Genomic DNA, 14,988 nt, shown 5'->3' on the forward strand with positions numbered 1-14,988 from the left:
ATTGCACATAGAAACGCAATAACTTGGCTGAGGTCTGAGGTAGTCCCCACGGCAAACAAAGAGAAGGGCTAAACCCAGCAGTGACTTTCCTGCTTAAAGCATTCTGTTTGGGAATACCTAGTGAAAAGAGACAATAAAGTTTAAGACAGGGGGCCTGTACCATCAACAAGTTCACTTACATATAAATATACAGAAAAGTATGGGTCTCACACACATACACATACATACATACGTACACACACACACAAAACTCATAACCATTAGACGTCTGTAGGCTAGCATGATGTTTCAGGAAAAAAGAGAAGTGATCACTCATGTTGTTAGACATTATTTCTTCTTCTTATATTTTATATGTAATGTTGATTTGCAGATTGTGATGTGAACATGGAGTGTTAAGAGACAGCATAGTGTTTAGAGAGATGTCCTCTCTCAGAGCCAAGAAGATCTGGGTTCAAATCCTACCTGACCTACTACATGCCCATAGGCAAGTCACAACCTCTCAGTGCTCTAGGCAACCCTCTGGGCCTATAAGTTACAGAGAAAGTACCTGTGTTGGTCCTTAAACCTATATGAAGTGTTATGCATGTATTATAATCATCTTTAACTATTATTAGCACCCACCTCCACTAATAATATGGTTTCTTCAAAAGAGTGATCCAGCCCATGATTTCCCAGACCACCTCTCCATACCTTGTCCCATGCCCTCATGCCCTTCCCCACCCCCACCCCCACATATTTTTCTGCTCTCTTTTGTGTGTTGTCTGTCCTTCCTTGCTAGAAAAGCTCCTTGAGGGCAGGGAGCCTCAATCTTTTTTGTTTTCAATTGAATTTCTACTGCTTAGCATGATGTCTGACAAACAGAAAGTGCTTTATAAATGTTTTACCTGTGGTGATTTGTATTGTGTTGTATGTAATATTAATATGAATTTGTGCAGCCCAAATGAGTTTCTGGGACTGAAACTGTAACGACAGTTCCAATAGCCTCTCCCAAAGATACCATAGATAGTATTATACAGAATCATTAAGAAACAATGGAATCTTGGACAGTAATAGTTTATCATTTTATAAAAGTCTGTCAGAGGAAAATTTTGTTAATCTGGAGGAATTGTTAGCAGTAATGGCTGAGGAGGGAATAGAAAAGTATTTGTATAAGTTAAAAAAAAAAACTTGTTTCCTTACAAAACTGGGTCTAACACTTATCTTTTGAAGAAATATGAAGAGAGTTTTTGAAAAAAGACCTTAAATGGTATCCTGAGAGAACTGAATGGTGGGGCAGGGATTTCAGAATTGAAAAGTCAGTAATTGTCATGATAGTTAAAGGTGACTTTAGCTGTGATTTTCTTACAGATTATATATTGTAAATAATTGTTTGTCCCTTTTTTGTTGTTGTTGGTTAGACTATTAAAATAGTCTAACTATAACTTTGTTGTTTATTTAAGGCTAGTAAAATAGGGGATTTGATATGGGAAGACAGGTGTTAGAAAATTTTTTTTTCCAGTTTAATTAATAAAAATATTTACCAAAATGGGATAGGGGCTCAAAGCTAATTTATTAATTAATGTGGGATGTTGCGATTTCAGTAATTAATAAGGAAATATCAGAGTATGCCCCTTGATTGCTTTAGAATCCAGGATGCAAGTCTGAATAAAGAAAATGATCTAGTAGCAGCAGGAAGGATGCTCAGCCCACTTAGACTACACTTAAAATATGCTGGGTTCTAATTCCTGCCCCCTTACATTTTTTTCCCTCTCCTTGCTAAAAATACTGAAACTTCAGCTGATCTTTAATTTCAGTTTTTCGGGTCACTGTGGTCTAGGGAAAAGAAGTCTTTATTTGGAATTAGGAGACTTGATTTTTATTTACTTTACCTTACTATCTGTGTGATATTGTGCAAGTCACTTTACTTCTCTATGCCTCAGTTTCCTCATTTGCACAATGGGGATAGTAATAGCACCTACTTTACTAGATGATTCCCTAAGGAGCTTTCCATCTATAAATCCTATGGTCCCATAACCCAAAGCATTTTGTTCACCAATATCTCTCAGTATAGAAGGATCGTTTTGAAGCGGAGGATTTCAAGACTGACTTCCAAGGAGAAACACTCCAATCTTGAATTCATATGAGTTAGATCAAGAAAGTACTTTTTAAAAAAAAATAGTTTATTTATTTTTAGTTTTCAATGTTCTCTTCCATAAGATTTTGAGTTTTAAATTCCCCTCCCCTTCCCTCTCCTTCCCCCTCTCCAAAACGGAGTGCAATCTGATATAGGCTCTACTTATATGCATTCATATTAAGCATATTTTCCCATTAGTCAAGAATTAGAACTAATGGGAGGAACCACAAGATAGAAGAAACAAAACATAAGAAAAGAAAAGAAGAGCAAATAGTGTGCTTTAATCTGCATTCAGACTCCGTAGTTCTTTCTTTGGATGTGGATAGCATTTTCCATCATGAGGCTTTTGGAGATGTCTTAGATCCTTGCATTGCAGAGAAGAGCTGAGTTTATCAAAGTTAGTCATCACACAAGGGGGCTGTTACTGTGTACAATGTTCTCCTAGTTCTGCTCATTTCACTCAGCAGTTCAAATAAATCTTTCCAGGTTTTTCTGAAGTCCACCTGCTCATCATGTCTTATAGCACAATAGTATTCCATTACATTCATATACCACAACTTGTTCAGCCATTCCCCAACTGATGGGCATCCCCTCAATTTCCAATTCTTTGCCACCACAAAAAGAGCTGCTATAAATATTTTTGCACTTGTGGGTCCTTTTCCCATTGTTATGATCTCTCTGGGACACAGACCTAGAAGTGGTATTGCTGGGTCAAAGGAAGAAGGTACTTCTAACCCAAGGATTCTTAACCTAGGGTCTATGGATCTCCAAAGTGGTCTGGGAATTTGGCTGGGGGGAAAAATTACATCTTTATTTCAGTGTAATTGGTTTCCTTTGTATCCTATGCATTTTATGATTTGTATTTTAAAACATTATTTTGAGAAGGGTCAGTAGATTTCATCAGATTGAGAAAGGAGTTCATAATACACACACGTTAAGAACACTCGATTTTACAGAAGGGGAAGCAGACGCAGAGGCAAAGGATGGAGGAGAAGACCAGCAGAAGTTCCCGGAATGGATCTCTTAGGGCCCTTGGATAATTACTAACTCGCTTGTGTGGCCACTGACAAACAGATTTCACCTCTAAACTGTAAAATGAGGAAGAAGGTTAGGCTAGGTTGTTGATTTCAATCCTATAATCTAAGGCACTGTCCTTTGGACAGCAATCGAACCCCGGCTCGGCGTGAAAGTAGCTTCTCTGGACTGAAATAGAGGGAAGAAAAGACAGTCTAAGTGAGGACTGCGTTGAGTCACCGCCCGAGGAAAGTTTCAGCCAGTCGGGAAACAGTGTGCTCCAAGCGGGAGGAAAGGGAAAAGGGGGCGCCTCGTTCGACGCGCCCGGGTCTTAACGGTTGTCGCTTTCCTGCACCGTCTGCGTTCCCGGGGCCGCGCGGGACAGCCGGCAAGGGGCGCCAGGGCTGGGGGCGGACCGACGGGTGCAGGGGGCGGGGAGGGAGGAGAAGTGACGCCGCAGCACAGGCTCGGGGCACGAACACAGCCCCGGGACAGCCCTCCGCCTCCCTCCCTCCTTGGCTGGCTTGGCGAAGTTGCTCGGCTCTGCTGCTGGACGAGACGAGAGTGCGCGGGGCTGGAGCCGTGAGCGAGCCGCACTGGGGCGCAGCACACTTGGCCCGGAGCGCATTGGACCCCGAGGCCACCCCCAGGCCCCCGTGCGCTGAGCCTGCCAGCCCAGCCGGGAAGGAGGGAAGGAGGGAAGGAGGGAGGGAAGGAGGGAAGGAGAGAGGGAAGGAGGGAAGGAGGGAAGGAGAGAGGGAAGGAGGGAAGGAGGGAGGGAAGGAGGGAAGGAGAGAGGGAAGGAGAGAGGGAAGGAGGGAAGGAGGGAAGGAGGGAAGGAGAGAGGGAAGGAAGACGCGGCGGCGGCCTGCGGGGACTGATTGCGTGTGTCAGAGTGTGGACCTTAGGGTGTAGGTTCTCGGCTGGAACCTACAGGAACCTCTCGGCTGGAGGGCGTGACTGTGGCTCTGAGTGCGCTAACCTGAGTGTTAGGGGGAGTGTCGCTGCTGGGTGTGTGCTCATTTTAATGCCTTCGCGTATATGAGTGTGGGTTTCTCTGTAGGGTGAGTGTGACTGTGTGTGTGTGTGTGTGTATGTATGTACTTCCTGGCGTGTTAAATCGAATGTGTTAGGGTGTATGTGTTAGTGTAACTGTGTTAACCCGAGTGCGTATGCTAGTGTGTGTTGGTGTGCCATTCTGAAAGTGGTAGTGTTGGTGTGTGGTGATGATGGGTTGGTGTGTTTGATCGTCAGCCTGAGTCTGTACAGATCGGAGAGAGCCCTGCTAGTGTGTCAGTGTGTGTGTGGATACTCTGTGCCAGCATGTTAGTGTGAGTGTGAGTGTGTGTGTGTGTGTGTGTACTTCCTGGCGTGTTAAATCGAATGTGTTATGGTGTATGTGTTAGTGTAACTGTGTTAACCCGAGTGCGTGTGCTAGTGTGTGTTGGTGTGCCACTCTGAAAGTGGTAGTGTTGGTGTGTGATGATGGGTTGGTGTGTGTGAGATCGTCAGCCCGAGTTTGTACAGATCGGAGAGAGCCCTGCTAGTGTGTCAGTGTGTGTGTGGATACTCTGTGCCAGCATGTTAGTGTGAGTGTGAGTGTGTGTGCGTGTGCGTGCGTGTGTGAATGTGTTGGTCTACGTGAGGGAGTTCGTGTGCGTGCGTGCACGGAGCCCGAGGCCTCGGGGCCTGGGTGCAGGGGCGCCGGCGATCTCCAAGCCGGGTTCCAGAGCCGAGCCGGACAGGGCCTGGGGCGGGAGGCTGGGGGGCCGCGGGCGGGGCGGGAGCCAGCTGGCCGCGAGGCTGGGGGGCCGCGGGAGGGGCCGCGCCCCTCTGCGCCCGGCAGCTCGGGGGGCCCGGGCCGCGGCGCCAGGCCCGTCCCGCAGCGGTGGCATGGCCGCGGGCAGCATCACCACGTTGCCGGCCCTGTCCGGGGATGGAGGCAGCGGGGGCGCCTTCCCCCCGGGCCACTTCAAGGACCCCAAGCGTCTGTACTGCAAGAACGGGGGCTTCTTCCTGCGCATCCATCCCGATGGCCATGTGGACGGCATCCGCGAGAAGAGCGACCCGCACAGTGAGTGCCACCCTCTGCCTCTGCCCCTACCCCTTGCGCGCCCTGCCTTTGGCCGTTTTCGCGATCTCCACCGCCTTCCGAACCTGCAGGGATTCCGAGCTTTAGCAGAGCCCGGGGACGTCTCGTTCCCATCCCCGTCTTCTTTTAAGAGGGATAAACTGAGGCCAGGGAGGGGACAGGGCTTGCTGAAGCTCGCGTGTAGTGAGGGAGCACCACCTGGTTTGGAATCCTGGCAGCCAGACGCCAAATCCAGTGCTTTTCTGCTCCTCGATCCTTTCTCCCCTAATTTCCCTGTTCACTCGGTCACCCTTCCCTTTACTCCCCGCCCTCCCGCCCAATTTTCTCTCCTCCGTTATTTACTTCCCCAACTGATCCCCATTTCACTTTTCTCCAGAGCGATCTGTGGTTTCTTTCCTCCCAGACCTTCGGGTTTTCAGGTTCACCACCTCCTCCCCCCCCGGTGGCTGGACTAGACTCCCCCTCTGCTTTGCGGTGTGCACCAGTTTCCCTTGGTAAACCAGTTTCCCAAGTCCCTTGGGCCCTGGGCTAACTCAACTAACCTCAGCCTCCTGGAGACCACTTCTGAGGAGACTGGCTACCTGCTGCCTTTAGGAATGTTCCCAGCTGATTATGACTTTAAGGGAAGGGGGAAGCCGGCGGCTGCTGTTTACTGTCTCTCTTGGGTAGGCCACTTCCCAAACAAGTCGAAGTTCATGAGTTTTTAAAGAAAGGAAGACAGCAATTTTTTCTTCATTGGAAAAATCCTTTCATAGATACTGCCTTTTAAATTCAGAGTCTGAGCAGTGTTGAAGCCTTAAGGAATTGGCAGCCCTGCTTTGGTTCCTGTACGAGTGTTAATGCCGACTCCTAGCCCTGTCTTTTTTGAATTGTTGAAAGCAGAAAGAATGGGGGGAGGGGGCGGCGGAATGGCCTGTGTTAATAAGGTGGAAAAGAATATAAAGTGTTAATATAAAGTGTTTTTGGTTCTTTAAAAAGAACAACCATCTGTCACAAAATTCCAAGGGATAACATTAGTTTAAGGAGAGAAAGGAGAAGAAAAAATGGGATACTCTTTGTGATATTGATGTTCAGTCCTGAGTTTTCTTGGCAAACATACTGGAACGGTTTGCCATTTCCTTCTCCAGGGGATTCAGACAAACAGAGGTTAAGTGACTTGCGCAGGATCACACAGCTAGTGAGTGTCTAAGGCCGGTGGATTTTCACTCAGGTCTTTCTGACTCCAGGCCCAGTGCACTATTCACTGAACCATCTAACTGCTTTCTGGTATGGGGGGGGGGGGGAGGTACTATATATACTGACCTGTTAGCTAGACATCATGCTATTCCCTATGAATGTCTCATTTTTTTGGTATGGGTAAAAAAACCAAACACGTCACTTACATTAGCACATTATTGGACAGCAGAAATAAACTTTTCTTTCTTTTGTCTGTATTTCTTATTTTATCCAAGTGATAACTCCTCCATTGCCACCAATGCCAAGTTAGATGTAATTTATGTCTTATAGAGCTGTCTCGAGTAATGAGAGGTTAAGTAACTCTGGCCCTTTTCCCTCTCCCCACCACACTCTGAACCTCTTCAATTTCAAACCAGAAGAAAGCTCAGGGGACACCTAGTCCCCTCCCCTTCTTTTTGTAAGCTCAGTAAACTGAGGACAGGGAGGGAACAGGACTGGCTTAAGACTGCAGCTGGTTAGTAGCATAACCTGGATGGTGGCACTGACTCTAAATCACTATTTTTCTGTTTTGGTCACAAAAACTTGAATTCAGGTCTTCCTGACTACAAAGCTGGCCCTCCCTCCAGTACACGGCATTGTCTTTTAAGCCACGTAAGCTTTCGTTAGCATTTATTCCCCCAAAGATTTGTTTTGGCTCCTTTTCTGGAAGGAAATTCTAGCAGTGTGAGACATCTGTTGCCCTATTGATACCTGAAGAGGTCTTCAGGGGTCAAGAGATGCTCTGTACTCCTAACTGGGTGATACCAACTTCTATGGAAGGATTAAGAGAGCTGGCTCTGGATTAAAGCCTTACCTCTGGCTCTAACTGCCTGCCTTTGGACAAGTCATGCAATGCCCCTGGCTCTAAAATGTCAAAAAAAGAGGATTTGGAGCAGATGGTGGTCAAGGTCCCATGCAGCTTTGTTCTGTGACCCCATGACTCTGCTAGGAACCCTGAGCTCTGGGTATTGAAGGAAAAGGACTCTTCTTAGTGAGATCTTTATTACTTCCAAAGTTATAGCAACAAAAATATTTAATACAAATGTTTCGTAGGTAACTTTGCAGGTTCATTTGAAAAAATTTTTCTGATCTCTCAAAATTTTTAATATCTTACCACTTTTCCACCAGCCCTTTCTACTTTGTCCAAAGGGATAGAAACAGTGCCTGTGATATATAAGCTTCCTTATTGGTATGCCTTGGTTCAATCCATCTGGGTCAAGTGTCTGTTGCTAAAAGAACATCTAGGGCCATGGGACTCATCGGAGCATGGGACATTTTGTTTGGTTTTGTTCCACATGTGACATACTGGCCAGCTGCTTAACAAAAGCATGCCGTTTATCAGAAGGGGTGACTGGGTAAGAGTATGGATGGGTCAGTGCCAACTCATCACCACTGCTAGAAAGAACGCAAAACTTTTATCTGACTTGTGGCTCATGGTAGGCTGATACTGTCATCTGTGCATGCACAGAACTTTCCTCCTTGAGATTCATGAGAGAGTCATACCCGTCCCAGATATTGAACTAGAGGGATAAAGCTTACCCAGTCAGACCACTTCTCCCTTTCCTAGCCTATAAAAAAAGGCCTTGTTGAATATCTCTGGTTGACAGTCCACTTCGATGCTCATTGATGATATAGTTGATATTAAGAACATATTTGCTTCATAGTACTCTATTGATCATTCAACAAACATTTATTGAGCTCCTAACACCAGCCTGGCATTGTACTTGGCATGGGGTATAGATGCAAAAGTGAAACAGCCCTTGATCCAAGGGCTAAGGGATACAACACATATCAGGAACCGGTTGGCAGGGAAGGGAACTTTGGTCTAGGCAGGCACAGGGATTGTGAGTGCAGTGATAATTACAGCCTTTCTAATAGCAACGATAGTACTGATTTTATTAGTCTTTCTGGAGCAAGAAGTAGAAAGTAAGGCCAGGAAGGATAGGCATGCAATGGCAGGACAGAGGGGCACCCTGATTGTGCTAGCAAAACCTTGGTGCGTGCCTAGATAGGAAGAAGTATAGTCAGGGCTAGCTAAATATTGAGGGCCAAGGTAGGATTTGATTCCCTCACCCTCCAGTTTTAGGCAGCTAAGTCCCTAGGAGAATCCCAAAGTTGAATGGAATGATACCCAAGGGTGGGGGGGGGTGGGAGGCAAGTTCTCTACAGGGCTAGGTTAGAAGGTGACCAGCTATGGCTGGTGAGAAGTGGGTACCTGCAGGGCCGAAGGCAAGAGACTGGTGCTGTCTAGGCCCTGGAGCCTCGACAGATATGACATTTTTATTGTCAGGGATGACAAATAACCATTGGACAGTCCATAAACTCCATTGGTTTCCTGGAAATGTCAAGGGAAAGTAAAGAAGGCCCCCAGCACATTGGGTAGTTCCTATGCTGTGAATTTATGAGAAGCCATGGTTGCATACGAGGCTCAGGCCTGCATTTGCCTTCCTGGGGTCAAGGTCACAGATATGTTTGAGCATTATGATTGCTCTACTTTGATCATGGGATCATCAGTCTCGAGCAAGAGAGAAGGGACCTGAGTGCTCATGGAGTTCGCCTTCCTCATTTCACGGATGAACAAACTGTAGAAGGAGGAAGGCCGAGTGACTCTCCCCAGACCATCGGCAAAGTGGTAGAGCTGAGATATGAGATTAGCTCCTCTGACTCCCAACCCAGTGGCTGTTCCTGAAGCACATATGGTCACATGGAAGAGAAATTAAACTGGGTTTTGCTTGGCCCTGGACGGCAGACCAGTGAGTAGAAATTGCCAAGAGGCCAATGAAAGCTTGACAATGGGAAGAAAACCAGCTTCCCAACAGTGAGTGCTGGCCCAGGAGTGGAAGCTTGTAGGAAGACTTCCTTCTCAGCTGAGGTTAGACTGCCTGGCCACCGAAGTCTTGACCAGCTCTGAAATTCTATGCCTCTTGGTACTTCTGGGGTTCTCACGGCACCTAGATGAGACAGGCAATGCCAGTGGCAATCCTTATCTTCACAGGAGCATGAGATTTAGAGGGGGGGCCCTTAGAGACCATGTAATCTAACCCTTTCGTTTTTCAGATGTGGAAACTGAGGAACAGAGAGCTCATGCAGAGGGAAGGATGAGAACGGCCTAGGGGCCAAAGGGTGAAGGGAGGCAAAGATGGGGCACTTAGGAGAGTCCTAATAAACACAAACAACGGTGAACTTCATTTCCAGAGTTTTGCCAAGGGCCAACTCAGCTTGGCCTTGGATAATCCAATGAGCTCTTTCCTCTCTGGGATCAGGTCCCAGCACTTTCCTCTGAGGCCTCAAGAAAACCTGGCAGGTTGACCTGTGAAGGCCTCAATGAGGTTATTAAGAGGGGTTGCCAAATCCAGGTTATTTCTCTGAGTGTAACAGTCTACTTTTATTTTGGCCTTTCCTACGTGGTCTGCATGACAGCCAGGTGAAGTAGCTGAAGCTGGTGTTATTTACATCCTTCTTTTGAACAGATGAGGAAACTGAATCTCAAGTAGTCAGTCATTAAACATTTAACAATCACTTGCTACGTGGCTCGGACTATGCTAAGTAAGCCCTGCGGATTTAGAGAAAGGCAAAAACACAAGGTCATCAAGAAAAAACCTTTCTGAAGATGCAGAGGACAGGAAGAAAGATGGAGAGAGAGGGAGAAAGGAAGAGAGAATGGGAGAGGAGAGAAATGGAGAGAGAGATAAGTAGAGAGATGGAGAGAGGCAGAGAGAGAGATCAGAGAGAGAAATGGAGAGGGAAGGAGGAAGGGGAGAGAGAGAGAGATGGAGATAGAGGTGGGAAGAAGGAGAGAGAGAGAGATAGAGAGAGAGAGAAAGAGAGAGAGAGAGAGGTTGGAGAGAGAAGTGGAGAGGGAGGGAGGAAGGGGGAGGGAGAGAGACAGAGAGACAGAGATAGATACAGAGAAACAGAGACAGCAAGACAGAGACAGAGACAGAAACAGAGAGACAGAGAGAACATTTATTAAGTGTTTACTGTATGGTAGGCACTGTACTAAGCTCTGGGGAACAAGAAGCCAGCCAGTGCCTGCCCTCAGGGAGCTTGCTTTCTAGTGGGAGAAAGGGAAGGTGGAGGGAAGGATACCTGGGTAAAAGAACAGTGGGCACACTGGCATCCTGGTTTGAGAAGGCAAAAGGCTCAGCTATCTAAGGTGGGAGGAGGAGGGGGATAGAGAGTGTGAGCTAAGATTGCAGTCCTAGCTCCTGGTGGGCTGGGGTAGAGATGGTCCAAGAGCCAGACCCTGTGGGGAGACTGCAGGAGGCCTTCCGGAAGCCTGGGAGCTGTGGCCTCTCCTGTTCTGGCAGGGCTCTTCCAAACATGTATGGATTTTATTAATGTAAAACATAACACTTATTCTATGCCCTAAAATTTTGATTCACATAGAGCCACTCACAACAGAGAACATTTTCTTCTCAACAGCACGTAAAGCATGTGGTGGAGAGTAGTAAATGAAATGTGTGCTCTGTGTATGTGTGTGTGTGTGTGTGTGTGTGTGTGTGTGTGTGCGTGCATGAGCATGTGCTCGTGGGGGGAGGGGGGTTTGAGTATGAAATCTGTTCCAGATGTTCTCATTTAGGACCAAATGGAGTCAGTAAGAAATGCCAGATTAGCCTTTCTACCTTTCCTGGGGAGGTACCTGGGGAGCCTCATGAGTTGCACTCATGTCCACACTGGGGCCTCACTGCTGGCCTAGACCTCCTGGCATACGCCCTGGGGCTCCGAAAGGAACCCAGGTCTGCAAGTCCAGATGAGGGCTAGACCTCAGCAATCAGCTGGCTTTTAGGACCAATACAATCCCCAGGTCCCTGGGCATTTTCAAGATGTGCTTGTGTCTTGAAAAGTCCAGCCTGGCTTGGGCTCCTTCAGGGTAGCATCCTTTGAATGATTTTGGCCACCCTCCCATGACCTCTGAAATCCAGCCTGGCCTGGCGTGGGTGTTGATCTGTGCTTGTAGATCATACCTGCTGTTCAGAAGTGAGCCCTCAACCTCTTCTAGTTCACAATCAGTTCCCCAGGGGTTCTTCTAGCACCCCCACAGCTCTGGTGGAGAACGGAAACAGGCCATTTACCTTCCTGGCCGTGAGGACTTTGGCTCTGCCGACGGCCCAGCTGCGAGCAGCCCTTTGCACGTAGTGCTTCCTAGTGGGCTCTCTGATTGCTCCCTTCTGAGTCTTTTTTACTTACAGAACCATAAGAAATGAATCAATTCTGTGGGAGCCCCCCACGTCCTATTCGGTCCCCTATGAAGAACTTGGTTTCATGATCTCTGAATAACATTTTTAATTAAAGAGACTGAAATGCTGAATGGGAGACTCAGTTGTTCCTCCCCGAGGAGAGAAGACACAACAAACAGCAGAATTGATGGGCGGAATCTCGCTGTGTCCCCTCGGAGATTCTGCGATATTCAATCGGTTATTGTTGTCATCGTGGTTGTCCAAAGGCAACCATCAAAGGCATCCGTGACTCTGGACTCAGAGCCTTTGCCTTTTACCTCGTTGCTGTTGTTATTGTCGAGCCGTTTTCAGTCGTGTCTGACTCTTCCTGACCCTCCTTTTAGGATTTTCTTGGTTTGCCATTTCCTTCTCTAGCCCATTTTACAGAGGAGGAAACTGAGGTAAACAAGGTTAAGTGACTTGCCCAGGATCACACAGCTAGTAAGTGTCTGAGGCCAGATTTGAACTCAGGAAGATGAGTCTTCCTGCCTCCAGGCCGGGGACTCTATCCACTGCATCACCTAGCTGCCCCAGGGCTTGCAAAGCGTTTTATAAATATCGTCTCATTTGGTTCTAAAACAACTGGAAGGTAGGTGCTATTAGTATCCCCATTTTGTGGATGAGGAGGGATTAGGTAGCTTACCCAGGGTCACACAGCTAGGAAGTGTCTGAGACAGGATTTAAACTCAGGACTTTCCTGACTTCAGGTCTAGTGCTCTGTCTGGGCCACCTAGCTGCTGTAAATATGTACTGACACACACATGTACACAATGCACACACATGTATGTATATACATATATGTACATACGTGTATGTGTTTTTTATGGGTGTATACACGCATACACACACACACATACTTGTCTCAATGTGGCTTGCAAGGAGATGAGAATAGACATCTCTATCATCTCCTCCCTCCACCCTTCTCCAGGGGAGAGTTTGATTCCTGCCAAGAAGGGAAGCAGGAGATTGGGGTCTGAGGCTGACCTCTCTGCTCTCTTCAGAAAGAAAGGGTTCTGGGCTAGAATTCTATCTGCTTCCTTAAATCTTACTAGTCTAGGGCATGCAGTTTTAAAGTCCAAACTACATTTCTGATTGCTGTTCCTTTAATGGGAAAGGAGGGACCCAAATTTTGTATCCATGGCTTGATTCCTTTCCCACCAAATACCAGTTCCACAATGAATACACATAGCATATGACAAAGAAACTCAATTATCCAAGTGGAAAGCAAAACAGAAATCAGAGAGAATATACATCTGAGAATACATTCCAGACTATACACAAAGTAGATGAGCTCTCCCATTGGGAGCCAGATAAGTCAGCTCAGTCAAGAGAGTCTCAGATCTCACCCAGGAAGAAATTCCCTGAATTGTCTAGTGTAGCAAGCTGGGGATGAAGACTGCGGGCTCCCGTCATGTCAGTTTCTTCCCAGAGTCTTTCTCTCCCTTTAGCGAACTGAAGAAAGGTCGGCATCACAGATATTCTCTTTGGAAGCTGAAGACCAGAAGAGTCCCTTGAAACTAGAAGAAAGGGTAAGAAAGAGAAAAACTTTTCTCTCTCTAGCTCTCTCCAGCTCTGGCTCACCCCTCATACAGGCACGGAGTATTGATCTCCACCAATGAGGAGAGAGTCCCATATACTTTGCCAGATGACATATAATTATGATATAATATGATACGATATAATGTAGCATAACATTTGTGATCTCTTTGTATTTCATTTTATGCATTTGAAAATGTGATTCTGAGAAGAGGTCTATAGGTTTCACCGGACCCTCAACGGGGTCTTTGACTCCTGACTTAGAGCCTTTTCCTTTTAGCTCAGCAGGCTCTAATCTCTGTTAAAATTAATGGGCTTTCGCAGAGAAAGGCTCCTTAGAGATCATCTATTCCAAGCCCTCATTTACATATCTGGAACCAGAGGGCCAAAGAGATAGATTCATTTGCCCCAAGGTCACACCCATAGCAAACATTTCAAACCTAGATCCTGAGAGTCCAGATGCTTCCCGCGCTGTGTCCATTCAACTCACCTCTTCCTCAGAATTTCCTTTACAATGTTCTCAACTAGTCGGTAGCTAGCAGCCTCTGTCTGAAGATCACTTCCCATATCTGCTATCCATCTTGGATGGATAAACTCTCCCTTATGTCTTCTCTTTACCACCTGCCAAGGGAAGTCCCGCCCTTAAGGTGCTTGTAATTACTTGAATCTCACTAAACACTGTTACAATTGGTCAGTTTCACCTAGTCATAAATTAAGAATCTGAGAACACTAGGTGACTCAGTGGATGGAGTACTGGACCCGGAATTAAGAAGACCTGAGTTCAGATCTTCACTTGTTGGCTATGTGACCCTGGGCAAGTCATTTACTCTCTGTCTGCCTCAATTTCTCATCAGTACAATTGGGATAATAATAGCACCTATCTGCCTGGGTTGTTGAAGGGATCAAATAAGATAATATTTGTAAAGTGCTTTGAAAATCTTAAAGGGCTATATAAATATAATTGTTACTACTACTACTACTACTACTACTACTACTACTACTACTACTACTAGGTAGATGTCTGAAGAGGTCCTAAATGATTATTCAGTTGTGTCCAACTCTTTGTGACCCATTTGAGGTTTTCTTAGCAAAGATACTAGAGTGGTGTGCCATTTCCTTCTCCAGCTTGTTTTACAAATGAAGAAACTGTGGCAAACAGGGTTAAGTGACTTGTTCAGGGTCACACAGCTAGTAAGTGTAGGAGGTCACGTTTGAACTCAGGGTCGGCATTCTATCCACTGGGCACCTAGTGTACTGTACTGTGCATCCTAAATGGTAGTGAGAAAGAAATGCTATTGCAGGACCACAGAAGGCCTTTCCCTCCCTGAATCCAGCTCATGCTTCTCACCTGCCTATTCTCCATCTAATTCTGACTCCCCTCCATTCTCCATTAATAACATGAAACTGTTCTTCCCCGTCTCCAACTCTTTAGTTTCTCATAGAGGTAGAGAGAAAGGCTTCTGGGTACGCCCGCTCAGAAAACTGAGTCCGTTCTCCATTCAGAGAGGACTGAAAAGCATAAAGGACCACTCACTGTGGTCTGCAGGGATGTCAAATATTGGAAAACGTACTGAATGGCTAATTTACGCTCAGATTTGAGGTAATACATACCTTTATATCTTCTTCTGTCTGGTATTTCTGTTGATGACATGCTAGACCTTTTCATCTGTCAAATAAGACAATTCTTCACCTCTAGTCTACTATAACAGCTGTGAATCTTATCAATCTATTTTTTGTGAAATAGACATAAAGAACTGGTGTTTAGACCTCTTAGTTTGCCTTTGGGGTATTTATAAATA

At 46.2% G+C, this 14,988-nt stretch overlaps 1 protein-coding gene across 1 annotated transcript in view; it reads left to right on the forward strand.

The window, feature by feature from the left end:
- The first annotated feature begins 4,168 nt into the window (after positions 1-4,168).
- The window catches only part of FGF2 (fibroblast growth factor 2), a 61,030-nt gene continuing 50,210 nt past the window's right edge, over positions 4,169-14,988 (forward strand). The window contains exons 1-2 of the mRNA XM_027853771.1: positions 4,169-4,191; positions 4,774-5,201. Of these exons, the coding sequence (XP_027709572.1) occupies positions 4,169-4,191; positions 4,774-5,201 (451 nt within the window). The remainder of the gene's footprint in view (positions 4,192-4,773; positions 5,202-14,988) is intronic.

This window comes from Vombatus ursinus, unplaced genomic scaffold, assembly GCF_900497805.2.
Source record: "Vombatus ursinus unplaced genomic scaffold, bare-nosed wombat genome assembly UNPS02010193.1, whole genome shotgun sequence".
NCBI lineage: Eukaryota > Metazoa > Chordata > Mammalia > Diprotodontia > Vombatidae > Vombatus > Vombatus ursinus.